General features: G+C 48.6%; 3 protein-coding genes across 3 annotated transcripts; all 3 read left to right on the top strand.

The window, feature by feature from the left end:
- The first annotated feature begins 798 nt into the window (after positions 1-798).
- Positions 799-9,355, top strand: LOC149365841 (beta-galactosidase-like). The gene is made up of 4 exons (XM_089546628.1): positions 799-1,471; positions 2,173-2,445; positions 6,606-7,262; positions 8,672-9,355. The coding sequence occupies exons 1-4, from the start codon at positions 917-919 to the stop codon at positions 9,137-9,139; spliced, it is 1,953 nt and encodes a 650-aa protein (XP_089402754.1). The 5' UTR covers positions 799-916; the 3' UTR covers positions 9,140-9,355.
- A 1,704-nt stretch (positions 9,356-11,059) lies between these two features.
- On the top strand, positions 11,060-15,187 carry LOC149365840 (beta-galactosidase-like). The gene is made up of 3 exons (XM_089546640.1): positions 11,060-12,823; positions 13,981-14,277; positions 14,947-15,187. Exons 1-3 carry the CDS (start codon positions 11,363-11,365, stop codon positions 15,103-15,105), a joined length of 1,917 nt encoding a protein of 638 aa, XP_089402766.1. The 5' UTR covers positions 11,060-11,362; the 3' UTR covers positions 15,106-15,187.
- Positions 15,188-17,701: 2,514 nt separating this feature from the next.
- LOC149365839 (beta-galactosidase-like) lies at positions 17,702-24,046 on the top strand. The gene is made up of 3 exons (XM_089546887.1): positions 17,702-19,511; positions 22,600-22,983; positions 23,897-24,046. The coding sequence occupies exons 1-3, from the start codon at positions 18,048-18,050 to the stop codon at positions 24,044-24,046; spliced, it is 1,998 nt and encodes a 665-aa protein (XP_089403013.1). The 5' UTR covers positions 17,702-18,047.
- The last annotated feature ends 1,713 nt before the right edge of the window (positions 24,047-25,759 follow it).

Here is a 25,759-nt window from a genome sequence, read left to right as displayed (position 1 = left end):
ATCTCTCTCTCGTGTCGACCGTTGGGCCGGTTGCGAGAGAGAGTGGGCATTCAACGCAAGGTAAGCCTGTCTGAGGTCGCTGGACCCCGCTGGACAGGCTCGAGCCGCTGCAGGTCAGAGGACACGTGCGGGCGAGCTCGAGTAAGCACTGGTCCGAGCGGCAAAGGCCGGCAGGGACAAACAGTAGCGTACGCACCTTACGCTGTCTCGGAGGGATCTCTCTCCGGGCCCCGCTCGGACGGTCGCGCCGCGCGCGGCCGCCCAAAGCGGGTCCCAAATTCCCGCCAAAAGGCGCCAATGGCAAAGGCCCTTGGGGAGCCGGGGCGGAGCTGTGGCTAAATGACAGTGATTAGTCACCCAGCCGCCTCTCCACCGCCTGAGGCGGGAGCAAGGGAAAGAGGAGAAACAACGCGGGAGGCCGGCTAGCCGCGCAAAGGCGACGGCGGAAAGCCAGAATTCCCACAAATTGAACCTTTTTTTTTTACCACTAGCTTCACCGAAATGAATGGAGCCGTTGCTCGTTGAAGACATGCATACGTTTCCCCGGTAACCGCAGGACCATTTAAAAACGCAAAATGAAGTACTATGATTTTGTCCTCAACCTTTCTACAGGACAGCTGCACGTGTTGACAATGGACGTGGAGATACGTGAGGAAGACTGAAGGTCAGCAGCTGATCGCGTCACACATCATCACCGTTCGAGATGGCTGGCAGGAGAGAGAAGATAAGGGCTGCCTGAAGTCGAAATCGATAAGCAAGCACAGATTACGCGCCAAGTGACGTCCGGACACCCTTTTGTTCTTCGATTCGGGGGCTAGAAACACCACAGGGACAGTGAAAGCTTTGGCTGGGAGGGCGCAATTGCACGCTTACCAAAGCCACGAGCGCACGTCTTGAGACGCGAGTCAAAATAAGCATGGCTTATGCTTTGTATTTACTGAGCATTGTAGGCCTAGCATGCCTTCTGGCAACCACAGCCCAAGGAGGTCCGGCTAAGGAGAACCGCTCTTTCGTCGTGGACTACGAAAATGACCGCTTCCTCATGGATGGGAAGCCGTTCCAGTTCGTCTCCGGCTCAATCCACTACTTTCGCGTTCCCAAGCCTTACTGGCGCGACCGGCTAGTCAAGATGAAGATGGCCGGACTGAACGCGCTGCAGACTTACGTGGAGTGGAGCGCTCACGAGCCGGAGCCGGGCCAGTACAACTTCGACGGAAACTACGACCTCAAGGCTTTCCTGGAGACGGCCAAAGAAGTAGGTCTGTACGTGATACTGAGACCTGGCCCCTACATATGCGGGGAGCGAGACAACGGCGGCCTTCCCTACTGGCTCCTCAGGATGAACCCCAAGATGAAGTACAGGTCGTCGGACAAGACCTATCTGTCCGCGGTAGACCACTGGCTCGACCTCTTGCTGCCTGCCGTGACGCCGTACCTTTACAAGAATGGTGGACCTATAATCAGTGTTCAGGTGAGGACCATTCGCTTTCCGGTCTCATTCCTAGGCGTTACAGCAGCAAATCCTGCATTATGTGTTGCTCCGTTGGTAGCTACGCCGCTTTATTCGGAGGACTCGGAGTAATAAACTGCAGCTTCCCATTGTAGCTTTCCCATTGTAGCTTTCTTGTTAACGTCACACATTTGTTCTCGCATAAGCGGTGTTGCAAGTAATTCTACGCTGTTTATTACATGCTGATATCTGCGTTAACATGTTACGTACGACAAGGACCGTGCAATTTTTTGTTTACTTTCGAGACACGGATACGCAAGAGCAGAAAGTGCAAGGCCCTTGGACGGTAACTAGAAATACCTGTACCTGTCCAGTATGCTTGGCAAGACAAACAGGGTAGGGACTTACTTGTGGCTTATGCAAAGCAAGATTACCATATGACCTCACAAGGAAATAAAAACAAAAAGAAGATTAATGTGGGGGAAAAGGAGGAAACGTGAAAAATTGAATCACCACGACGGTGGACTTCCATTCATGCGAAGACAACACATGCACAAAGAGCGCACCGTGCGCTCGTAGGCCTGCTTTACTATAATTCTGCGGAGATAAAGCTGGAAGCAGAAGGTAGGGCTTCGGCGAACGAGATGCTGTCCCCTCTAGAGAAGGAGTAAAGACCAGATTGATAAATGAGGAGGGAAATTCAAGGCCCTCTGTGGACGCAGGTTGAGAACGAGTACGGCCTGTACGACGTGTGCGACAAGACGTACATGCGGCACCTGGTGGACAAGTTTCAGCAGCACCTGGGCGCAGACACCGTGCTCTTCCGCACGGACACGCCCGACGACAAGGCGTACGCGTGCGACCGCGTGGAAGGCACGCTGGTCACCACCGACTTCGGCCCCGCCAAGGCCACGACGCAGCAGGCCTACGACGCCGTCAAGAGGGAGCAGCCTCACGGGCCGTTCGTCGTCACGGAGTACTACTGCGGCCGCCAGGTAAGTAAGAGACAAGAGCGAGCATGAAGGGAAAAGATAGGCCTAAGGGATGTGTAATAGCTAGAGAGATGAAATGATAGGCAGGGACGCTTACCAGGTATATCCCGGGGTTACGTACCCTATAGGGAGTACGCACTAAAGCCACTCTGGTGGTTTTCGCTTTCCACTAGAGTGACATAATAAGGAGAATGGCATGGACTGCGTCTGGCAGGCACTCTCAGGTAATGAATAACAGTTTACCAGTGTCCTTCAAGAGAAAAGTGTACAACTGTTGTATCTTACCGGTAATAGCCTATGTGGCAGAAACGTGGAGGCTAACGAAAAGGGTTGCGTTTAAATTGAGGACAGCACAGGGAGATATGGAAAGGAAAATGATAGGTGTGACGTTAAGAGGCAGGAAGAGGGCAGAATGGATTATGGAACCAACGCGGGTAAATGATGTCCTAGTCGAAATCAATAGGAAGCAATGGGTTGGGCAGGAGGTGCAATGCGAACGCAAGATAACAGATGGTCCTTTAAAGGACAACTGCACCACTCTTTGAGAATTTCGTGATATTCAAGGATTCAAATCTATATAGCCTGTAGGTAAAGCATGTCGAGTGTTTTTGCACTAGCTTTTAAAATAATGACGTAATCTACGATTGAATTTTATGCTTCTCCTCAAAGCACCGGAGGAGTGCGGAGAAGTTCAGTGTGACGTCACGGAAGGTATGACTAAATTGCAGCTCTCGTCAGCCACACCCTGCAGTGCCTTGTTGGACGCTGGCAAACAGCTGTCGGCGGGCTTTGCCTTCAGTGGCGTTGTTTTTTTTCTTTCAAAGCGGGCGTTTGTGCATTGGAAATGCGCTGACACCTTCAATGACGTCATCATGCGCCCCACACTGGGCGTTGTGCTCTGCGGAGAAGCTTGAAGGGTGTCGAGATTTTAATCAGCGATTACGTCACTGTTCCAAATGCTAGCCAAAAAAGACTTCGCATGCTTTACCTGCAAGTTTCGCACTTTCGACCCCATTAAGCTCGTTGATTTCTAAAACCTATGCAGTTTCCCTTAAAGGGCCACTGACCAGGGTCCGGACATTTTTGAAAAACAAGCCCACTGCATAGATGAGGCATCGAAGATAACCTCTGCAAAATACTAGAGCCATGCGCGCCCCGAAAAGCTGCGAAAATTCAAATCAAAGCCCGTTCGTTCTTTCCTTCCTTCAAAAACGGGCCCCGCCCACTACTCTGCACCCCGCTGACGTCAAGGGTGGCTACTTTCGCTAAAGGCACTCCATTGGTGCATCGTTCTGACTGACGGGAGAAGGTTGGGCGTAGCCTTGGCGTCGCGTCGTCTGCACAAGGCTTTCCGCAGCGCCTTCTGTTCTGGCTCATGCCTCCAAACCCGCATGAAGGAAAAAAAAAAAAAACTGCGGAGGGAGCGTGAGGCGACAGCCTTCAACCCTTGCCATAAAAAGTAAAAAATAGTAAAACTGAGGGAGTTGGTTCGCCCCCCCCTCCCCCCCCGCCGTGATCACGTCACGAGAAGCTCTGCGTGCGCGCTCCCTTCTCAGTTTCTTTTCTTCTATGCGAGCCCCCCAAAACAAGGTTTTAATTAGTAGTGCAGCAGAGCCTTTCCCTCGCTCGTCCACTTGAGCGCTCCGCATAGACACCGCTTATCCTCCATGCATCTTGCGTACGCCCTGACTCCAATGAACGACATGGGCTTCGGAGCGGAGAAAAGACACAAACACACAGAACACAAACACACATGAAGAAAAGCAAACGGGCGGTTGCCGGGTCCGCACTTCGCCGTGTGTTTCGAACAGAAACAACTTCCGCCCATCCGCTCGTGAAACGGTGGGGAGGCCTAAAAAAAAAAATGAAAAGGTGGCTCGCTAACTGGGAATGACAAACAGATGTATGAAAGGGTGCGCTCGCTAACAAGTCTAGGTGGTCGAGCCGATCGCGCCTCTCGATCGTTCAGTGTGCGGAGAAAATGCGACGACGCTGTTTCAGCCCCAGCAGCAAAAACCAAGAAAAGAATTCTATTGAAGGCGGGGCCATGACGTAGCCCCGTGACGCACTCCACAGACACCACGCCTCCGGCTTACGTCGGAGAAGGAAGGGGTGATTTTGCCTTGCCGAGCCTACTCGACGAGGAGCGGGAGAGAAGAATTTCGAGGAGGGAATGGAAGGAGAGGAGGCTCGCTGAAAGAGAGGTAAAGAGTGTCTGCTGAGCTGGGGTGGTCCGTGGCCCTTTAAAGAGACGATGAAACAAATTAATTGAGATTATGTAAAGATAGTCAATCCATCACTCGTCACTCCAGCGCAAGAAGTTTTGAGCTAGCATCAATAACAACGAAGTTATAGGCGATTAAAAATCACGCTCCTCCTCTCCCCCATCAACTCATACGCGCGGGGCACCATAAAAAAATAAAGAAAACAGCTCCGGGACTGGGCTCCGCCCATGAACACGTCATTCGCTGACGTTCGGTTTACGACTTCCGGTTGTCCCACTCCCGAGGAGCAGCGTGTATCGGCAGCGTCTCTCCGGTCTCTGCGCTTTATTGGCTCCCGAACTCGCGACAGAAAGAGGCGGCAGAGGTAAATTAAAACCATATGCGCGAAGGCAATGCCCTCGCTCGCGCTTGCCCGGGGGGTCGCGCGGCCGCTCGAGCAGACGATGTTCACCGCTACCGGAAGTGTGCCCGTGACGTCGAAGCTGCCGCGGCTCTAGCGAATGACAGCGTGTGGTGGCCTGCCGACGTCATGGGACTAGTGACGTCTGTTTTCCCGATTTTGGTTTCAGAATTGCTCCCTACGAAGACACCAAGCGGCCCGCGAATTTTAAAAAAACACGATTTTTAAAAATTCATAATAAATTGCCGGCTCAGTTCCGAAGATTCATACTTGGTGTCAATGCTTCTGAGCATCACTTCTAACATTTACAAGCGGCTTTTTATTCTTTTCATGGTCCCTTTAAAGGTAAACGGAGTGGATTGCAAGAGAGGGCAAGTGTAGCAAGGGGTGTCAGAGACTCACAAGGCGGACGGGTTTAGGAAGTTTGCGGGGAAAAGGTGGCTGCAGCTGGCACTTGACAGGGTGAATTTGAGCGACATGGGAAAGGTCTTTGTTTTCCAGTGAATGTATCTTGGCGGATGATGATGACTCAAGCCACAATGGCTGCCATGGCGGTGTACACGGAGCACGCTAAAGGCAGTTCGGCACTTCTAATTGGTTTATAGACACTTGCTTCGGCCTGCATCGCTTAAAATATGCACTGTCCGCAAAAAATGGCGCCCGTCCCAATACGCGACCGCCGCCTATACGTTCCAAGGGATAAAGGGAGCGACAAAAGAGAAAATTAAAGTTCAGGTCATAGTATGGAACGTCTCGACCATTGACATTATTTTTTGGCCTGTAACAATGAAGAACGTCTTAAGAGAGTCCGCATTCTGACGGTGAAGACTGTATCTCTTAAATATATGAAGAGCGCCTTGATGGCTTTCCAAGTTAACGAAGACTGAGGCCATGGTCCCAGAAGTTTGGCCTTCGTTAGGTATATGTGATGAGATGAGACAGATACCTCTACATTCTAGTGTCGTTTCTGAGAGCCTGAAGGTATAACTCCTGTGCAGCGTGATAGAGATAATATGGCCTATTGCTAAAAAAAACAAAAACAAAAACACTTGGAAGCCTCGCACTACATGTTTTCTTTTTGCAATTAGGTTTAGTACCATCACCATCAGCCCTTGATAACAGCTGCCATGCAATGAAAGGTATGCGAATTGATCAGTGCCAAAGATGGAACTATGTAGCATATGAGGACAAGCAAGGTTAAATAGTAGAACTAATGGAATAGGAAATATAGTGGAACGTGCTAAGTTTAGAAAACAACGGCATTATTTTCTCGAAGCGTTCACCTCATGAACGGACGGTTGGAGGCAATTCAACTGCATGTATAGGTATCTATCCAGTTCCTATAGTCGCGCAGTTGCACGATTTTGAATAGAGAGACTGGGTCTTTCTTTTTTCTTATTAACGCTCGCGAGCACAATTTCAAGCTTAATTTTCACAATACATTACTGTCCCCATCTAAAATAGGAAGTGCCTCAAGTAGGCGGCGGAGCTCATTACCTTGCAGTAAACATTACGGTCGGTTTTTTCGTCACGTACAGGATGTCTGGTCGTTCCCGCACGACAAGGTTGACAAACGAAGCATCGTCAACACCTTCGAGGAGATCCTGGCAAAGTACAACGGCTCAGTGAACTTCTACATGTTTCACGGCGGCACAAATTACGGCTTCAGCAACGGCAACCGGCCTCCTCCGCAGCTAACGAGCTATGACCACGGCTCGCCACTCTCCGAGGCCGGCGACCCCACAGACCTGTACTACATGATCCGGAACGCCACGGGGAAGTTCCTTCCGCTTCCGCCGGGCCCAGTTCCGACTCCTTCGCGGAAGCTAGCCCTGGGGAACATTTCCCTAACGCGGTACTCAAGCCTCGAGGAAGTGATGGACTGGTTCCGGAACCACGGCTACCTGAAGACGGTGCGCTCCGAACGACCGCTGACGTTCGAAGAGTTGAGCCAAGCCTACGGGTACGTCGTGTACAGCACTAGAGTCTCTTTCAGGCCGAAGAGTCCCTCCTTGCTGACGGTGTCGGGCATAAAGGACAGGGGCTACGTAATGACGAGAGCGACACGGAGCGTCTTGAGCCTGGACGAACGCATCTTCAGCGCGTCCGTGGTGACGAGCGAAGGAGAGACGCTCACGATTCTCGTGGAGAACCAGGGCCGCCAGAACTACGGGGAAGGCAACCACGACCCAAAGGTGAGCGCAGAAGCGCCATTTTCTAACTTGAACCAAACAAGTCGCTGTCATTTGAAAGAGTTTAACTGCGGTTGATTTTGAATGATAGAAGTGTTGCGCAACGTCAATGTGTGGGTGCGTGTTCGTCGAACAACTTTCATTATACTTGATCGTTTCCACTACTGACGTCATACCCTAATTCAGTCTCTTCTGCGCCATTTTTTCTTTCTCAAAGTACTGTCTAACTCGCAATTTCCATAAAGGGAAAGTTCGCAATGCTGCTGAAGTTGTTTACCCAGTCACCAATACAGCTTTTCCGTTTGAATGAGGAAATCCTATTTGTACCATGGTAAAGCCTGAGATGTTTAAGTGAGAATTTGAGAACGACTGCTCAAAACTTGATGCGACGGTACACTGAAGTCTTTTGGGATCAGTCCACTACGTATAATGAGGCGGTGAGAAGTAAAAACAACAAACTGGAAGATGCAACTCAATGAATAATTTGTATAAGAACATAACCACGTGCGTCACTTCACTATTACTAAGCCGGATGTCACTAGCTAGGGCTGATCGTGTTTTCGTACTGAATTTTGTCTGACCGTAAGGAGCAAAATTTACCGGATGTGCGGACAAAACAAACTAAAGAAGCGAAGCACTTCACTCTTTAAAAACACTGAGAGGATAGTGGATAACGGTGCAATGTCCCCACTTGTCGAATACGCGCGTCACATGTGGCCGTTACAAGAACAATGAGTGGACCTCGGCACACATGTTTTGCAAGCTACTGGCCGATAGGTTTCATGCCCAATGCCACAGAGTGGTACATAGCCGCCCATTTCCAAGAGTTGATAACTCCGCACTCGTCAGATTTCCTCGAAAACGCTTTGCTGCATCACGTCTGCACACTTTACTTTTGTGAACGACGTAGAAGAAAAAACATCGCAGTATGCTGCTTGACGCACAAAAGTCCAAAGACACACAAGATTTGTGATGTGGCAATGCAGGGGCTGTTCAATGATATCTTGAGGGCGGGCGTACCATCTACGCGCACTCGACAGCTTTCGAAAGATGCAGCTGGCATGCGAAGCGCAGCGGAAAATACCACGGTTCTTTCTATGTGACAACAATGTTGGCCGTACCTGTCTGCGGATAATCGCGATGCGATGCGCGGGGCAACCAGAGTGTGTGCGTGGTGATCAATTTTCTACGACCACGCATAACGAAAACATTTTTTCTGTGAAATTTATACAACATATTTAGCTGTAAAGCATTGCTACGAGACCGATGAAGACCCGAGGATAGCAAACAAATATAAAAAAATAAAAAGATTCAAAGAAATTGATCATTCTATTTGCCGCGTTCTACTAAAGCTCCTTTTCATTAAACGATAACGAATGTCCATGCTTTCTTCTTTTACTGACTCTGCGCAGGGGATCACATCTGGCGTAACACTCGGCCATGTTCAGCTGACCAACTGGACAATGGAAGGTGTACCCCTCGTTCACGAAGAAGACTTGGATCGGCTTGGCCAGTTTCTATCCCAGCAAGGCCACGCCCCGAAGAACGACACACGTACCCAGCCGCCAGTTTTCTTCTACGGCAACTTCACGCTCCCAGAGGGCCAAGAACCGTTGGACACTTTTCTCGACCCCACCGGCTGGGGCAAAGGAGTGGTCGTGGTCAATGGCTTCAACCTCGGCCGCTACTGGCCCTCAATAGGTCCTCAGGTTACCCTCTACATACCCGGTTCGATTCTACGGCCATACCCGCAGGCAAACACACTGATTGTATTCGAGACCGAGACAGTTCCGTCGGCATCGACGACAGTGGAATTGGTCGACACTCCGAAGATTGACGGGCCCATTCCGGACAAGCCCGGACAAAGAAGCCACAAGTGACCGTTCAAGCCGGACTGAGAGCTATGTCGCGCAATGTTGCTATCGTAGCTTCGCAAAATTCACCGACGCCTGCTTTCCTTAGCAATCATCTGTCGAGAATGGATTTTTCGCTCCGCGTTTTCATCTAGCTTCTTTTCCGGTTTCGGAAAGGGGGGACCGTTTAACACGGATGTTTGAAATAAAAAGCCCTAACGACGGATAACCCCGTACAACGCACATCAGCCAACACAAGTGCACTTTCTTGCTGTCAGTGGTGCAGAAATCTGGAGAAAAAATGTACGTATACTGGGCCTTTCACGTAAGTCTTTAAACAATTAAAAAAAAGGCTTTTCTAGTTTGAAGATCGCTTCGTTCGACGTAGCATTGTCAGCGGTGTAGTGCATCAGAATACAACTAAGACGGACTAACAAGCAGGCTGGCAAACTAATATTGAATAATTAACTTTTTAACTATTGTCGTTAGGCATCTTTATTATCGAGAGGCGTGTAGACCATTTGAAGTAATATCCATATCAGTTTTTAGAATTTCGAATACGCGTTTACCCTCAGCGTTGTGGAACAACAAATTTTTGCTATTTCGACGAGTTGGAGAGGTTGCTTTGCCTGCAAGCTTCTCGAAATCGCATGCATCTTGGCGCGATGTAACCAAAATATGTCGGGCCACAGTGCCGAGGGCAGCCGCGCTTTCAAAATTATAAAAACTGATTTGGATATTAGTTACGGTGGGCTAGACGCCTCTCAATAATTAAGGATCGTAACAGTAATAGTTAGAAAGTTAGGTATTCGGTATCAGTTACCAAGTGGGATGTTAGCATGTCTTAGCTGCGTTCTGATGTACTACGCCACTGACAGTGCTAAGCCGAAGAAAGCGGTCTTATAACTCGAAAAGACTATTTTCAAAAAAATTTGCAAAGTCGTAGGTGAAATACCCTGCATAATAACCCTCTGGTGCCAGCGAGCTACCTGCGAATCAACCTCCGGTCACCTCTGGTCACCGCAGGAAAGAACTCACAGTATTGGTCTGGTGTAAATGGATGGGAACAACTCCATGCAGTTATTGCTTCCAGTGAAAAACTGAATATAGCGCTCCCTTACAAGCGGTGGGACTCAAAGGTCGTTTGTGTAGAGTGCGAGCGCCTGCCTTCCTCCATGTCAGCGAGGAGGATGCCTTTGATAAACTTCTAATGAAAGTGCACATGTCTGCAAGCCTATATCAGATAACATTCGCCGGCAGTGATAATGTGGCTGATACGGATGTAACTTCAATAAAAGGGAATAATGCCATCAGGTTCTGAGAAACAGCCCAGGCCCAAGTTCTGAGTGTTGGAAACTTATCTTCATTTAGGAGCCCAAATTAAATTCTGTTTTAATTTTTAACGGAAGCTATAACGACCACGTTACGCTTTTTGTTTTGCGATATTTAGCGTCTCAGCTTCGCATACGGGAACCTATAGGACACTATAGAACAAAGTGGAGTGAATGTTTGATTGTAGGAACTCGCAAATACTTTCAGGTTGAGCGCCAAAGCATTAGCACATCACGAATGCTTTTATGCTATGAGTGAAAGAGAGGAAAAGAGAAGCCGTCTAAAAAACGAATCGTGCGCCTCGACAATTGCGAATCTCAGTACAAAGGATCTATGTATGCCCAAGCTTCTGATCCGCTGCTTACGTATACATATGATTGTACTGAAATAGCTCAGTCTGCTAATAATGATAACACTATTAATAAATTGGAACGCGATAAGTAAATAAACTGTCAGTAATGTGATGCATTAAGCAAACACAAATATACAGCAAATATACTGTAATGGAGCAAGTGAATGCAAATGTAAATCGTTAAACATCATAAGTGGTAGGGTGCCAGCCTCCGTTTCACGGAAAATTTGTATCACTTCAAGAAAAAAGTCGTAATAGGCCCTTTAGTATTGCATACAACAATGCTCTCAGAAAAGGCGGGGAGGAAGCCTTTGATAAGCTTGTAATGAAAGTGCACATGTCTGCAAGCCTATATCAGACCTATATCCCACCTTCCTTCAGTCGGCCGGAAGGCGAAGCTATGGCAGTTATCGTACCATGTACAAATGCTGTGTCTACGGCTCCATCTATCATGTCTAACCGACGGCACGTGATGGGTGATACGCGAAGGGAACGCCGCCCTCCGGCCTAGATAGCCGATACGCGTCGTCCACAAGGGCAGCAGTCGGCGAGAGCTCAGCGCTGGCATGGCTCGCTTCTCAGCTCTCGCTTCGCTATTTCTGTCGCTAGCGTGGGTCAGCAGCGCTTCCAGTAGCCGATCCTTCGCCGTCGACTACAGCAACAACGTCTTCCTCAAGGATGGCCAACCCTTTCGCTACGTTTCCGGTTCCCTCCACTACTTCCGGGTGCCCCGGCAATACTGGAGAGACCGCATGGAGAAGATGAGGCTTGCCGGTCTCAACGCGCTCCAGACTTACGTGGAATGGAGCGGCCATGAAGTGGAGCCTGACAAGTTCAACTTCGAAGGTGACTACGACCTGAAGGCTTTCCTGGACACCGCCAAGGAAGTCGGGTTACTCGTTGTATTCAGGCCTGGTCCTTACATATGCGCTGAGCGGGACAACGGTGGGTTACCCTACTGGCTGTTGAGGTTGAACCCCAACATGAAGTACAGGTCTTCAGACCCTTCGTACATTTCGAGAGTGGACAAATGGTTCAGCGTGTTACTGCCGATGGTCGAGCCCTACCTCTACAAGAACGGTGGTCCAATCATCACCGTTCAGGTCGAAAACGAGTACGGACAGTACATTGGATGCGACAAAATATACATGCAGCATCTCGTCAACATTACGCAACGGTACCTGGGACAGGACGTCATTCTCTTCAGGACGAACGCGCCGAGTGATACCGCATACAAATGCGACTATGCCAACGGCACGTTGGTGACGGCCGACTTCGGCTCTGGTGCTAACGTGGACATTATGTTCTCGACCATGCGAAGGGCTATGCCACAGGGACCCCTCGTCGTTACCGAGTACTATCCCGGTTGGTTGGACCACTGGGGAGGCAAACACGCTAAAGTCGACCAGAACTTGGTACTGAGGACCTTCGAGAAGATCTTGCAACGTAACGCGTCAGTCAATTTTTACATGTTTCACGGCGGTACCAATTTTGGGTTCATGAACGGAGCCAATCCTCCTCCTCAGCCGACAAGCTACGACTACGGAGCGCCGCTGACAGAGGCGGGTGATCCCAACGATACGTACTTCAAGATCAGAGATATTGTAGGACGCTACCTGCCTCTGCCCAACGGAACGCTGCCGGTTCCAGCACCCAAGCTCAGGCTAGGCCCCGTGAAGCTCGATTCATGCGCAACGCTCGATGCTATACGTGCCTTTTGTCGCCAGCAAGGCTGTATAAAGCCGGTGTCGTCCCAACGGCCCATGTCGTTCGAGGAGCTGGGCCACGCCTTCGGCTATGTGGTGTACACGACGAGGGTCTCGTTCCGGCCAGCGAGTCCAGCTAGTCTGGCGGTGCCGGGAATCAAGAACAGGGGTTATGTGTTCACGCCGCAAACCAGGACGGTCCTGGCCACGGACCAGCTCGTGTATAGCGTGCCCGTGGTTGTCAAGCAGGGAGAGAACGTTACGATTCTCGTCGAGAACACTGGGAGGCTCAACTACGGCGTGGGAAACCACGACCCCAAGGTGAGCAAGTAGAGTGGTGAACACCTTTAAAAAACAGTGCGTAGTGTTTACAAGTTTTTTATACAACTTTTATGACGGTATCTTAAAAACAGTATTTTAGAGCTCTTCGCATGTTTTCCAAAGCTAACATCGTCGCTATGTACTTCTTACGTGCTCAAGCGTTCCGAAATTTAACAGAGGCAGAAATGCACCTTGATTTCATTTACATTTCACTTTGTTCATTAATTCTTTACGGTAGGAGGTGAAAGGGTTGGGTGCGTATTGGTTTGCAACGGCGAGCATTCAAATCAGATATCAATAGAAGGCAGAAGATATGGCTCACAGTGAGCTTTACCCCTTGTCGAATAACAACCGAGTTGCATGACATCACATAGGCTCCACATAGCTTACGGGACACTTCAGGATAGATTAGAGAGTGGCACATACGCCAGCACAGCGGATAAATTGTGTGGTTGTAAGCCTTTTAATATATACAAGGTATCATTATCGCTCTGAGCATCAGGTATCACTAGTTCAGCGCCGAGCAGCATATAATGTATCAGCAGGATGAGGCTCATTATCAAACTTGCAAGCGATTTTCTGACGTTGACTCTCAAGTGATCGATATTGACTGGTATGTAGACTGACCCGAGTGACCTCGTAAGTACAGTACAAATACAAGATGTAAGCGACGAACGACTTCCAAACCAGTATACAGGATTGTACAGAAAGCTTTTCAAAGAAAGGTTCTCAAAAATAAAAAGAAATGTGTTAGAAGATAACAACTTAATGTCCGCGCATGAAGCCCTTGTTTCTAGAGCTTATTCTGGGACAGTGTTATCGTCTCTGTGCGATGTCGTGTAAGTCATAATCTGAAGTGGTATGGCTTAATTTCTCCGGTAACCGTTTCGTTGACGCTCATTTCACACTTTCGCTTCCTTTCTTGATTCAGTGCATTTTCATCTAAAGGTATTAGGCTTCCCTTCGTCCACAGTTTCATAGTCACTGTCATGTCTATTTTCACGACCGTCGATATGAATTATAACAACCAAGAATGCATTGAAGATGGCCTATAGTTGCATAGCTGAAAATATGGCTCTTTCAAATGTGTTCAAATGAGCGTATAAAGAGCTAACCCCAAATGTTAAAGCGGCACACACCCGGGGTTCTGTTTGCAGGGAATTATCTCGGACGTCACTCTGAACAACCACGTCCTCACCGGCTGGACCATGGAGCCGCTTCCTTTGAGCAACGGACCGTCCCCGTCTGCTGCCGTTAGTCACCTGGTCGACGCCTTCAGTGCCTCGAACGCGGACCCGTACTGCAGCGCCCCGGGTGCGTTTTTCGGAAGCTTCGCGTTGCCCGAAGGACAGAGGCCCCTGGACACGTTCCTGGACCCGACGGGATGGGGCAAGGGCGTCGCATTCGTCAACGGTTTCAACTTGGGAAGATACTGGCCCAGTATCGGACCGCAGGTAAAGTCAAAGTGCTGTTTATTATACAGCACACTTTGTGTGGTTAATGACACGGAAGTAGACAAAGTGAGGGGGTTTGCTTACAAACTCACTTCAGAAACATTATTGCAAAGAAAGAGACATCGATACAAACGAACAAACGAAGGAAAAAGCAGCACGTTCTCAAAGCAAAGAAAAAATAACGTTCTGAAAACAAAAGAAAAAACAATGAAATGAGCAAGTAAAAAGTGAATACATGTGTAGCTGTCATTCCTTTCAAGCAAGCAAAAGGTAAAGGCTGAAATCGATAAAAATGCGACGTGAAATGATGTGTTTCTTGTGCGCAGTCGACCAGACCGGCTCCCTTTAGATTAATTTGTCAGGCAACATCAAACAAGACAAAATAACTTCATCCCGACCGTTGCACTGAAAACGCTTTCGGGATTTGGAGGTTGCCTTACTCTAGGGGCAATAGCAGTTTCTTTCTTCCACAAAGAGAAAAGAAAGTCGATATCTCAGCGTCATTATTTCCTTCGTACACCGGATCCGTAATCAGAGCTGTGAGTTTTTACAACATAGAAGGTAAGGTTAATTACGAGCGTATAGTTGTGGAGCGCTTTAACGCACATGGCGTTTGATCAATACGTTGCATAACCTGCATAACCTGCATAACTTGCATAACCTGCGCAGGTGACCCTGTACGTTCCCGGCGTGCTGCTCCGACCGTACCCACAGAAGAACGTCGTCCTACTCTTCGAGACCGAGTCCACACCCGACGAGAACCGGACAGTCAGCTTCGTGGACGTGGCCAACATTGACGGACCCGTGCCTAGCGGTTCAACCCACTAACCCGTCTCCGCCGGGGCCTGGCGTCTGATGTGCCCACATACAGTTGAAGTCAGTAAAGCAAGGACGAAATGATTTACACTGAGCCGCTATAAGGTATTATCTTCATGGAACATTTGTCATACATCAACAGAAGTTTACAAGAAGCCCGTTGAATCGGTCTGAGAAACTGAGTGCAACTTTTCGCGAGAGGTATCACCTGGGAAAACCAAGCAACAGAGCGAGCGCGACTTGCGCCCATTTACAAAAAAAAAAAAAGATCTTAAGGGACACGAGTTGAGCTAAAGATCATGATGCGATAGCATTAAAGGGTCCCTACGGTCGCTTTGGGTCCAATGGCGCACCCTTCGCTGACATTGGCACGTTTGTTGCCCACACACACTGCTTGATAACACATAACTGACCATAATAATTGGTGAAGCTAATTAACTAAGCATTACTGTAATGAAGGTGTCAGGCAGGGAGACACGATCTCGCCAATGCTCTTCACTGCCTGCTTACAGGAGGTATTCCGGGGACTGGAATGGGAACAGTTGGGGACAATAGTTAATGGAGAATACCTGAGCAATTTGCGGCTCGCTGATGACATTGCCTTGGTAAGCCACTCAGGACGAGAACTGCAAAGCATGATCGATCAGTTAGACAGGCAGAGCAGAACGGTGGGGCTAAGAATTAACATGCAGAAAACCAAAGTAACGTTCAACAGCCTAGCAAGGGAACACCAGTTCGCAATTGGTAGCGAGGTGCTGGAAGTAGTAAGATAATATGTCTACTTAGGGCAGGTAGTGACCGCAGATCCGGATCATGAGAGGGAAATAACTAGAAGAATAAGAATGGGGTGGAGCGCATATGGCAGGTTCTCTCATATCATGAATGGTAGCTTACCAATACCCTTGAAGAGAAAAGTATAGAACAGCTGTATCCTACCGGTACTCACCTATGGGGGCAGAAACGTGGAGGCTAACAAAGAGGGTTCAGCTTAATTTAAGAACAACGCAGCGAGCTATGGAAAGGAAAATGATAGGTGTAACGTTAAGAGATCGGAAGAGGGCGGAGTGGGTGAGGGAACAAACGCGGGTTAATGTCATCTTAGGTGAAATCAAGGGGAAGAAATGGGCTGGGGCAGGGAATGTAATGCGAAGGCAGGATAACCGCTGGTCCTTAAGGGTAACGGAGTGGATTCCAAGAGAAAGCAAACGTAGCAGGGGGGGCAGAAAGTAAGGTGGGCGGATGAGATTAAGAAGTTTGCGGGGATACAGTGGCGGCAACTGGCACAGGACAGGGTTAATTGGAGAGACATGGGAGAGGCCTTTGCCCTGCGGTGGGTGTAGTCAGGCTGATGATGATGATGATGACTGTAATGAAATTGTGGTGCTCGTGCAAGGCCTCCATTTATGTAACTGGACGACCGCACCTCAGTGGTGTAGAGCTAGCGTGTCCAGCTCCCGACCCAAAGGACATCGGTCAAATTCCGCTTAACAACCTTATTGCTGTGCAGCAAAACTACCCTCACGACCAATCAGGATTTTCCAGTCACAACGACGCCAACGTGGGGTTTTCTACCGAACGGGAGCTATTCAATTAGTTAAGCTTAATTAGCTAACTCTTTAATAATTGACTGCAGGAAGAAGGTGTCAATGAAAAAGTTTTTGATCGCGTCGAAAAACCGCAAGTAGTGCAGTTTCCGTCCAGGTACGATTTACGTAGCTTTATTTATGGGCCTTAAAAGAAAGTTATCCCGTGACCAGCTGCTCGCTCACATCTCTGCCTCGATGTGCACCCAAAGTCTCATCGAGGAGAGGATTTGAGAAAAAACAGGATTTTATTTTCAAAGGCGCGTCTAGGGACGTTGAAGTGGCACCGTTGTCACGTGGAAGTTTTTTCTTATTGTGCGAGTTATGGTCAAAGGCCGGTAAAAAAACTACTTTACGTATGATACAAATAGTTGTTTTTCAAAGCGATGCACAACTTTTCCATTGACACTTTGTTCCTAAAGTCATTAATTAAAAAGTTAGCTAATTAAGATTGACTAATTAGTCAACATTCAAGAACGAAAAAATACTACATACTAGGTCACGCGACTCTAAACAACCCTCAGTTGGTTTCAGATGGCTAGGACATCCCATGTTTACAAAACCTTGGTTACATTTAGCTGGGACACCTGGTGTGTATATAGCATGAACTTCGCAAGCACTTGTTACATGTAACTTACCATATACGCTAACAACTCAATTTAATCCAGAATCAAACGTTTGCAAACGGCTCTCTACAAATGCCTCAAGACACCTGTTCCGCTGCAGCCCACAGCTCCACTTACTCCAGTGTATACACAGTCGAGTCAAAGGGGCATCAGATCTACACAATCGAACGCGGTTTCCTGGCTGAAACCGCAAGTGGCGCAAAACGGCTTCCGTTATTTGAAAACATAACGCGTAAGACACGTCAGCCAAGAAAATAAAGCCTCGCACTTAGTGCTCTCGATACGAAATGACAAGCAAGGACAAATTGCTTCCTGGGAAACGTACCAGATCAAAACCAAAATGCGTCAGCGATAGCAGTATATTTAAAAGCGTTCATTTATTTGACAGTCAGAAGAGCAAACAATGCAAGCCTTCAAAGCGTCTCAGATGAATATTCTTTCGCTGACACAGCCGCAGAGCGGAGTATGAAAGAAGGGAAGAAGCCAGGTGCTTTCAATCGTTTTCTCTCTCTCTCTCTTATTGCACGGGGGTCCCACATTTCACGCAAGGTCGCTAACAGCGCGATATACGTTCCTCGACGTTCGCACAAGATACACACAGCTTGCGCGCGTTTTTTCTCCGCGCGTCTAGCTTCTTTTACTCGCCTCCATGCACACCGTCATAAACCGGAGATGGGCCGTCGGCAAAGCTGAAGTGTACAGGTGTTGAAACAGGTGTCCGCTAGTCGAGGAGACTGCGCCAGGCATGACTCTCATTTGGCCTTTCCTCATCGTCCTCGTCGGTCTACTGCTCCGAGTTCACGACGCGTCAGCATTGAGATCCTTCACCGTAGACTACCACAACAATCGCTTCCTCAAGGATGGCAAGCCCTTCCGCTTCATTTCCGGTTCCCTCCACTACTTCCGCATCCTCAAGCCGTACTGGATGGACCGCATGCAGAAGATGAGGATGGCCGGCCTCAACGCGGTCGAGATCTACGTCGAGTGGAGCGCTCACGAAGAGGAGCCCGGAAAGTTCAACTTCAAGGGTGGCGCCAACCTCAAGGCTTTCCTGGACGCCGCCAAGAAGGTGGGGCTGCTCGTGATATTCAGGCCGGGTCCGTACATTTGCGCCGAGAGGGACAACGGCGGGTTGCCCTACTGGCTACTCAGGTTGAATCCCAGCATGAAGTACAGATCGTCGGACCCTTCTTACATTGCGCGAGTGGACAAGTGGTTCGACGTCCTGTTCCCCATGGTCAAGAGTTACCTCTACAAGAATGGCGGCCCCATCATCATGGTTCAGGTGGAGAACGAGTACGGCCAGCTAGGCGTATGCGACGAGGCTTACATGCAGCACTTGGTAAACATTACCCAACACCACTTCGGGAGCGACGTGGTGCTTTTTAGGACGAATCTTGTGCGGGAAGATTATTACGAGTGCGACGAAGTCCCTGGTACGTTGGTAGCAGCGGACTTTGGTAGCCGTGACAACGTTGATGCCATGTTTAAAATAGTCAGGAAGGCGATGAACAAAGGGCCCCTTGTAGTCGCGGAGTACTATTCTGGATGGTTCGACAACTGGGGTACTAAGCACAGTAGAATCGATCCGAACTTGGTAGCCTTCACACTGGACAGAGCGTTGCAGTATAATGCGTCCGTGAACTTCTACATGTTTCACGGCGGCACAAACTTCGGTTTTACAAACGGAGCGAACCCGCGGCCTCATCCGACAAGTTATGACTACGCGGCTCCTCTGACGGAAGCGGGTGATCCTACAGATGCCTATTTCAAGATAAGGGAAGTTGTCGGACGCTATCTGCCTCTGCCTAGGGGACGTTTGCCTGTCCCGGAACCCAAGCTCAGGGTTGGTCCTGTACGTCTTGTATCGTGCGCTTCTTTGGAGAGCACCATCGCCAACTGGCGGCACCACGGACACATCAAGCCGGTCACGTACACTGGTCCGAAGACCTTCGAGGAACTGGGCCATGCGTACGGTTATGTTATGTACACGGCAAAAGTGACTTTTCGGCCCCACAGTCCCGCACTTTTCTTTGTGCCGGGTATAAAAAACAGAGGCTACGTATTCACGAAGCAAAGCAGAGCGGTGTTAAGCACTGATCGGGGTGTGTACAACGTGTCTATTGTTGTCCAACCTGGGGAAGACATCCAGGTTCTCGTAGAGAACACAGGAAGGATTAACTATGGACCTGAAAATCATGACCCGAAGGTAAGCAATTCTTCTGTGCGAAACTTCGAAGCGTGGCACAAAAAACTCCGAAATTAAATGCAAATAAAAGAATGTGTGTTATACCAGAAAATGTCACGACGCGACTGGCACGCCATCTATTGCTTAAAAGAACTGTCTTAAGATTACTGTCAACGAATTAAGTTCACCGCTGGTGCCACTCTCGTTGATGTTTTGCCTTTAAATAATACCATTACATTTTAATGCTCAAGCAAGAAGGACCAATTAATGATATTACGCAGCTTTCTTCTTAAAATCCAAGACCCTCGAAGAAAAAAGAAGCTTTTAAATAGCTTCACATACATAACATGGGTGCGGAAATTGCTAAGATTATTACACAGGCGCCCAGCGAGTCAGATCCCCAAGAAGGTCGCCAAGAGGTCAGTCATGGATGGTGAGTGCAGTATTAACTTGGCATAACTTTTGTCGGCTCATTAACTAGACAAGCCTGTTGCAGATGCCCTTTTCTACACTAATGGACGATGACTGTCTGCTTCAGGTCAAGAAACAAGGGTCTTTATAAAAATATTTAGAGCGCTCAGATGTACTGGAGTAAAACGAGAGGTTTGCGATTAGCACAGTGCTCCGAGCGCTGACAGCCAGCGATGTAAACATTTCTGGCATGAGTGCCGACTAGAGAGATTTTAGTGAATGGACCCGAAGGTAACAAAATTTACAACGACATATTCTTCTATCGAGATTCTGTTTGAGTCTACAGAACACTTGTTTTTCTTAACAACATTGACGGTAATGGTAGTACAGGAGGAGGCCCCAAAGTTGAGCTGTCTGCTTGAGGTACAGCTGAATTTTCGTGGTCTGCGTCATATTCCTTTGTGAATCGTGATAGTGAATTGCAAAATAAATGACTGAAGCATGGAAAGTGCAGGCGCGCTGAGATCGCCCCTTGAAAAATGTGCAAGTGAAACAATAGGCACCAGTTCAAATTAGTTTTAATCTATAGGCAAGATGCCACGTGGTAATTATTTTTGAAGGCACGCTCAGTTAGTAATTTAGGTTACGTGCACCCCCAATCTTGCAGCGTTCGGTTCTCGCGCGTGAAATCCAGAAAGTGGCAGCGTTGATTTCTACTAGGATTGATCTCGCCGGCTTGCTTGCTAGAATTGTTCAGTAAGGTCATTCTCCTGGGCTGTGAAATTGTCATCGAAATATGGATTGAACTGAAAACGCCATATTTCTGTTTAAAGTTTCAGATTTCCTCTCTGAGGCGGCGCTTTATACGCCTTTTTCACAAGACGCGGTGACCTCTGCGGTGGGGCTAATATTCTTTTGCTAGTGGTTATAAACAAACTCACGTGGGAGACGGAGACGTGATCATGTTCCACGAGGAGCGAGCTGCGCTTGCGAAATGGCGTGTGCTTGACAACTGCCGCCATCTATCACAATCTCCTGTTACTAACGCGAACTGCGCATGCTCAGTAGGAGCTGGCGGTTTCGCTTTCACCGCCTTCACCCAGTGGAGCTGGAGTAGAACGGGCGCGCATGCGTAAAGCGGTCCTGTGAAAAAGGCGGATTGTGCATATCGTGCCACGAGCGTGCAAGCGCTAACCTATAAAGACGAGACTAGTTAAAATTACAGATAACGGCAGATAAGGACGAGGTCTATGGTCCAGCTAACTTTATCCACTGTGGTGTGGGAATCGTTTACGGGGAATCATGGGTTGAAGTTAGTACAGCCAGGGGGTATGGATGTGAAGTGTACAGGTTGTTTCACGGTTAGAGGGAACACGGGAGCACGTGGCCGTGCTCCTCAAAGTGCCAGTGCGTCCGGCGCGACCGCGCATCGAAGCAAAATGGCGCCGGCGAAGAGGGACCTGGAAGAGGTACTTCGAGTCGTCTGCCTCTTTGCTTCGACGCGTGGCCCCGTCGGACGGACTGGCGGTCACGCGTTTCCGTGTTCCTTCTAAATGTGAAACAACCTGTATGTACACGCTGACAACTCCGCCCTATTCGGTCTGAAATACAAACCTTGCCGTGTGGGCACCCTACCTCAGCATTAACCCGATAGATTGTGACACGTGTTTACTACTTATTAGCTGAGATTGCGGACACCACTCAGTACAGTACATGACAATCAAATACGAGGTTGGGTTCGAGGGAGTTAATTCCGGATGGGTCCTTTTTGACCTTCAAGAAGACGCAAAAGATATACGCAAGGAGTATTTGGCTGTGAAAGAGATGACTTTCTTCGTGGATATTAGTAATCGGCTCATCATTTCGACCCATCAACTAAATGAAATTCCACGCGACATAGGCTATCAGCTGACAGAAATGATGACCGCCATCTTCTGAGACTGTGGTGGTTGAATTTCTGTGATGATGGCTGAAACATAGGGAAACTTCCAGTTTAGCGCCCCATGTGCAGACATTACAGAAATGGCGCGCATGTCTGCGCAACTCCACCCTAAACTAAGACGCAATCATTCAGAGTGCGAGGCCAACGTCGCGTCGGAGAACCGAAAGTTCCGCGACATTTTGAATGCATTACTCTCAAGCACGCGCAATTAGACAATGGCTGTATGTCTACAGATAATGCAACATCTGAAGCTGGTCTGCTTCGAGGGAACTGTATCAAAAGGGATCATCCCAAGAGAACGAGAAAAGCTGATTTGAACGCATAATCCGTCACATCCAATCACATCACATGCAATCCACCAATTACAGTGTAAAACGCCGTACCTCCTCTCCATTTTCCCCCCACCCGTCCCCTCCCACCCTCTCTTCGTTTCCCATCTCCCATTTTCCATCTCCCTAATCTCCTCCACATATGGAGAGGAGAATTTTCCTCTCTCTTCTTTTCTACCATTTCGACCGAGGCTTCAGAGGGACGGCACATTTTTCCGGCATGAGGGTTTTAATGCTAATGCATTAAAATGTTTAGGAGGCTGTACACCGGGTTACAACCTGTTACAGTCTGCGTACGCTACATCAGGTTTCTCTTTATTTTCAAGTGGGAGCGCCAAAATTGATTCACAGGATCTTAGAGCTCGTTCCCCCTTCCGCTCTATTCTGGTAAGCGAAGATTTCTAGCAGCGTTCCCTTCCCATTGCAGGGGATCACAAAGCCAGCCTACCTGGACGGCCGTACTCTCACCCACTGGACAATGGAACCCTTACCGCTGAACAACGTACGAGCCATGAAACGCCTGGCGGCTACCTTGAGAACTTCGAATGCGGAGAAGCTCTGCTCCGCTCCCGGCACTTTTTACGGCACTTTCACGCTGCCCAAATGGTCCGACACCAAGGACAGTGGCAGTGTCTTTGATATCATCGGTAGAAGTACTGATGACAGTAATAGTACTGAAGAAGCGTTTTCAGCCCGAGGAGGAAAACGCACTGTAGCCGACACCTTCCTGGACATGACGGGCTGGGGCAAGGGGGTCGTCTTCGTCAACGGCTTCAATCTGGGCAGGTACTGGCCAAGCGTGGGTCCGCAGGTCAGTGAAAGAGCGATGCGATGTTGAGTTTGTTGATGTTGAGTACTAAAGTATTAAGCTAACGTAACTTGCACACCAACGCTTCACTGACCGTGCTTTTCCTGCCAATCACATACTTTACTTTGCAGCATTAACAATGAGGCTTCGAGAATTCGTCTTAGAGAACTGACGGATCGATCGGCTAACGAAGTGAAACGCTGCTGGCAACAGGAAGGCACGCATAATCACAGTGTTCAGCTTCTTTTCAATTTTAAATCTAAGTAAATGTATTAGAAGCGAGTATGTTTTCTAGACATACGTGCATGTTAGCGTCACATCGCCTGCGATCGAGACAGCGACGGTAGATTGTGCTGTCGCAACTCCACTTTTTTTCTCTTTTCCCCCAGGGAAGCAATTACCAGTGATAGTTTGGTTTGGTTTATGGAGTTTAACGTCCCAAAGCGACTCAGGCTATGAGAGACGCCGTAGTGATGGGCTTCGGGAAATTTCGACCACCTGGGGTTCTTTAACGTGCACTGACATCGCACAGCACACGGGCCTCTAGAATGTTGCCTCCAAAGAAACTCAACCGCCGCGGCCGGAATCGAACCCACGTCTTTCGGGTCAGTAGTCGAGCACTATAACCACTGAGCCACAGCGGCGGCCATTACCAGTGAACAAGGGACGTGATGAAATTCACGAATTGCCCATTCTACTAACACTAGTCGATAAGAAACTGCAGGAATGTCCTAGGATTCTTCTGGGAAATAGAGGAAAAAGAACGACATATAGGCTGAGTAAAAAAAAAAAATGATCGACTCCCGGAATATGTAGCTTTCGCTGGAGCGTTAAAAATGAGAACAGAGCTATTGTCTTCCCTTATTTTTCATACAGCACACGCTTCCTCTGAGGACAGTGTCCGAAATTTTTGCAGGTGACATTGTACGTACCGGGCGTACTTCTGCGCCCGCATCCACGCAAGAACGAGATCCTGATCTTCGAGACCGAGTCTGCACCAACGGGGAACCTGATTGTCAACTTTGTGGACAAGCCCATTCTCGACAGTCCCGTGCCCGGATACTAAGAATGCTCTTGCTCACTCATAGGGAACCAGTGTACCCCTGGTTCCTGTGCACCCTCACAGGGAACTAACAGCCCAAGCTACTGCGTACATTGCGGTTCGCTCGAACTGATGGATCTAGAAGGAACATAGACACCGAATTTTGGTCGTGTGTTCTTTCTAAGGAATGATGCTTAAAGGTGCACTGAAGGGGAATCTGAACTCGTCTTTTTGCCGCGGGAACTCGATCCACACGTTCTGAGCATACTTAGAAACTTCGATTTATTGACCTGTGTGGCCGATTTTCCTAATTAAATCAAATTAATGTCCGGCTCCCGCCTTTTTTTTTTTTTAATTCTCCCTCGTACGGTGGGCGGAGTCGACCAAGGCGCGGAGTGCCTTTCACCCCGTCCCGTGGCGGCTTGCCGCTCTGCCAACGGCGGAGTAATACGTAGTAATCCGCAGAAGCAAATAGTCCGCGCGTATTTTTATTTCTGCGGGCTTATTTTGCGGTTATATTATCTGCGAATGAAACTATTTATTCACCGAAACCTAAAAAACAACATAAAGCGAAAGCAAAGCTTCCACGGAGCTGGCTGAAAGGCACTCCACGCGTTGGTCGACTCCGCCCACCGTACGAGGGAGAATTCAAAAATAAAGGCGGGAGCCGGACGTTAATTCGATTTAATTAGGAAAATCGGCCACACAGGGCAATAAGTCGAAGTTTCTAAGAATGCTCGGAACGTGAAGATCGATTTCCCGCGGCAAAAAGGCGAGTTCAGATTACTCTTCAGTGCATCTTTAAGGTACTAGTAATCATAATTTGCCTTTTTCCCACGACTGCGGTGCGCTTGCGCTTCTCTACTCCTCTCCCCTCTACCGACCTCTGCTGGTTGAAAACAAGCTGTCGCCGTGTATCACGCATGCGCAGTTAGTGTGGTGACACGCGCAAACGACAGATGGCGGCAGCTGTAAGCACGCATCTTCCACTTCGCATTGCGCAGTTGGTGCTTCGTGGGACGGGATCGTGACTTCGGTTTCGACGTGCGTTTGCTTTGAACCAGTTTTTTTGAGCAATAATATCTTCGCGCACTCCCCAGAGGGCGCCACATATTGTGAAAGAGAAGAATTCGGCAAGTAGTGTTAACCTACGCCCGGTAAATAACATAATTTTTTTTTTTCTATTAGACTGAGTTTCAATGCACGAACAGTGGCTACACGACGTGCAGGTTTTTTTAGGTCACGTGAGGCATGCAAGAAGAACGATATTTTTTAATCTTGATACAGGCTGTTTTAAGGGTTGTAGTGAACTAAAACGGAAACTAGACTTTTACGCCATAGCCATCGTTCGGCTGTCATTATCGAATTCGAAACAGAGAAAAAGTTCAATTATAAACTATTTACAATGCACAGGCGAATTCTTCGGGCTGGTTCATATGTCTAGGGCGCCATCTCAAAAGAAAAAAAAAAGGGCTCTTGACCAAAAGCTAGGTCTCTACTCTTTTAAGGGTTAACTGGAGATACATGGGGAGGCCTTTGCCCTGTAGTGGGCATAGCGAGGCTGATGATGATGAAGGCTTTTTTTATGCCACGGCTTGTCAGCACAGCCTTGGAGTAACTGTGAATCATCTCTCCCTGTCCATAGAAGCAAGTGGATGGTGGTGGCGCTGACGCAGGTGCGAGATTAGACTCGCATTATTCATTTGGGCAAGTGCTCCGTCTGCGTTTCATAGTCTG

The sequence above is a fragment of the Amblyomma mixtum genome, chromosome 1 (assembly GCF_055824585.1).
Source record: "Amblyomma mixtum isolate Tamu chromosome 1, ASM5582458v1, whole genome shotgun sequence".
NCBI lineage: Eukaryota > Metazoa > Arthropoda > Arachnida > Ixodida > Ixodidae > Amblyomma > Amblyomma mixtum.
The sequence above is the reverse complement of the archived record's forward strand: the minus strand, read 5'-3'. Positions and strand labels throughout refer to the sequence as shown.

Bases quoted from the DNA above. Each gene is read 5' to 3' on its own strand.
- LOC149365839 (XM_089546887.1), top strand. From the start codon at position 18,048: ATGACTCTCATTTGGCCTTTCCTCATCGTCCTCGTCGGTCTACTGCTC. The intron at 19,512-22,599 runs GTAAGCAATTCT...TTCCCATTGCAG, and splicing joins CTGAAAATCATGACCCGAAG to GGGATCACAAAGCCAGCCTA. The intron at 22,984-23,896 runs GTCAGTGAAAGA...AAATTTTTGCAG, and splicing joins GGCCAAGCGTGGGTCCGCAG to GTGACATTGTACGTACCGGG.
- LOC149365840 (XM_089546640.1), top strand. From the start codon at position 11,363: ATGGCTCGCTTCTCAGCTCTCGCTTCGCTATTTCTGTCGCTAGCGTGG. The intron at 12,824-13,980 runs GTGAGCAAGTAG...TTCTGTTTGCAG, and splicing joins TGGGAAACCACGACCCCAAG to GGAATTATCTCGGACGTCAC. The intron at 14,278-14,946 runs GTAAAGTCAAAG...TAACCTGCGCAG, and splicing joins GGCCCAGTATCGGACCGCAG to GTGACCCTGTACGTTCCCGG.
- LOC149365841 (XM_089546628.1), top strand. From the start codon at position 917: ATGGCTTATGCTTTGTATTTACTGAGCATTGTAGGCCTAGCATGCCTT. The intron at 1,472-2,172 runs GTGAGGACCATT...CTGTGGACGCAG, and splicing joins GACCTATAATCAGTGTTCAG to GTTGAGAACGAGTACGGCCT. The intron at 2,446-6,605 runs GTAAGTAAGAGA...CGTCACGTACAG, and splicing joins AGTACTACTGCGGCCGCCAG to GATGTCTGGTCGTTCCCGCA.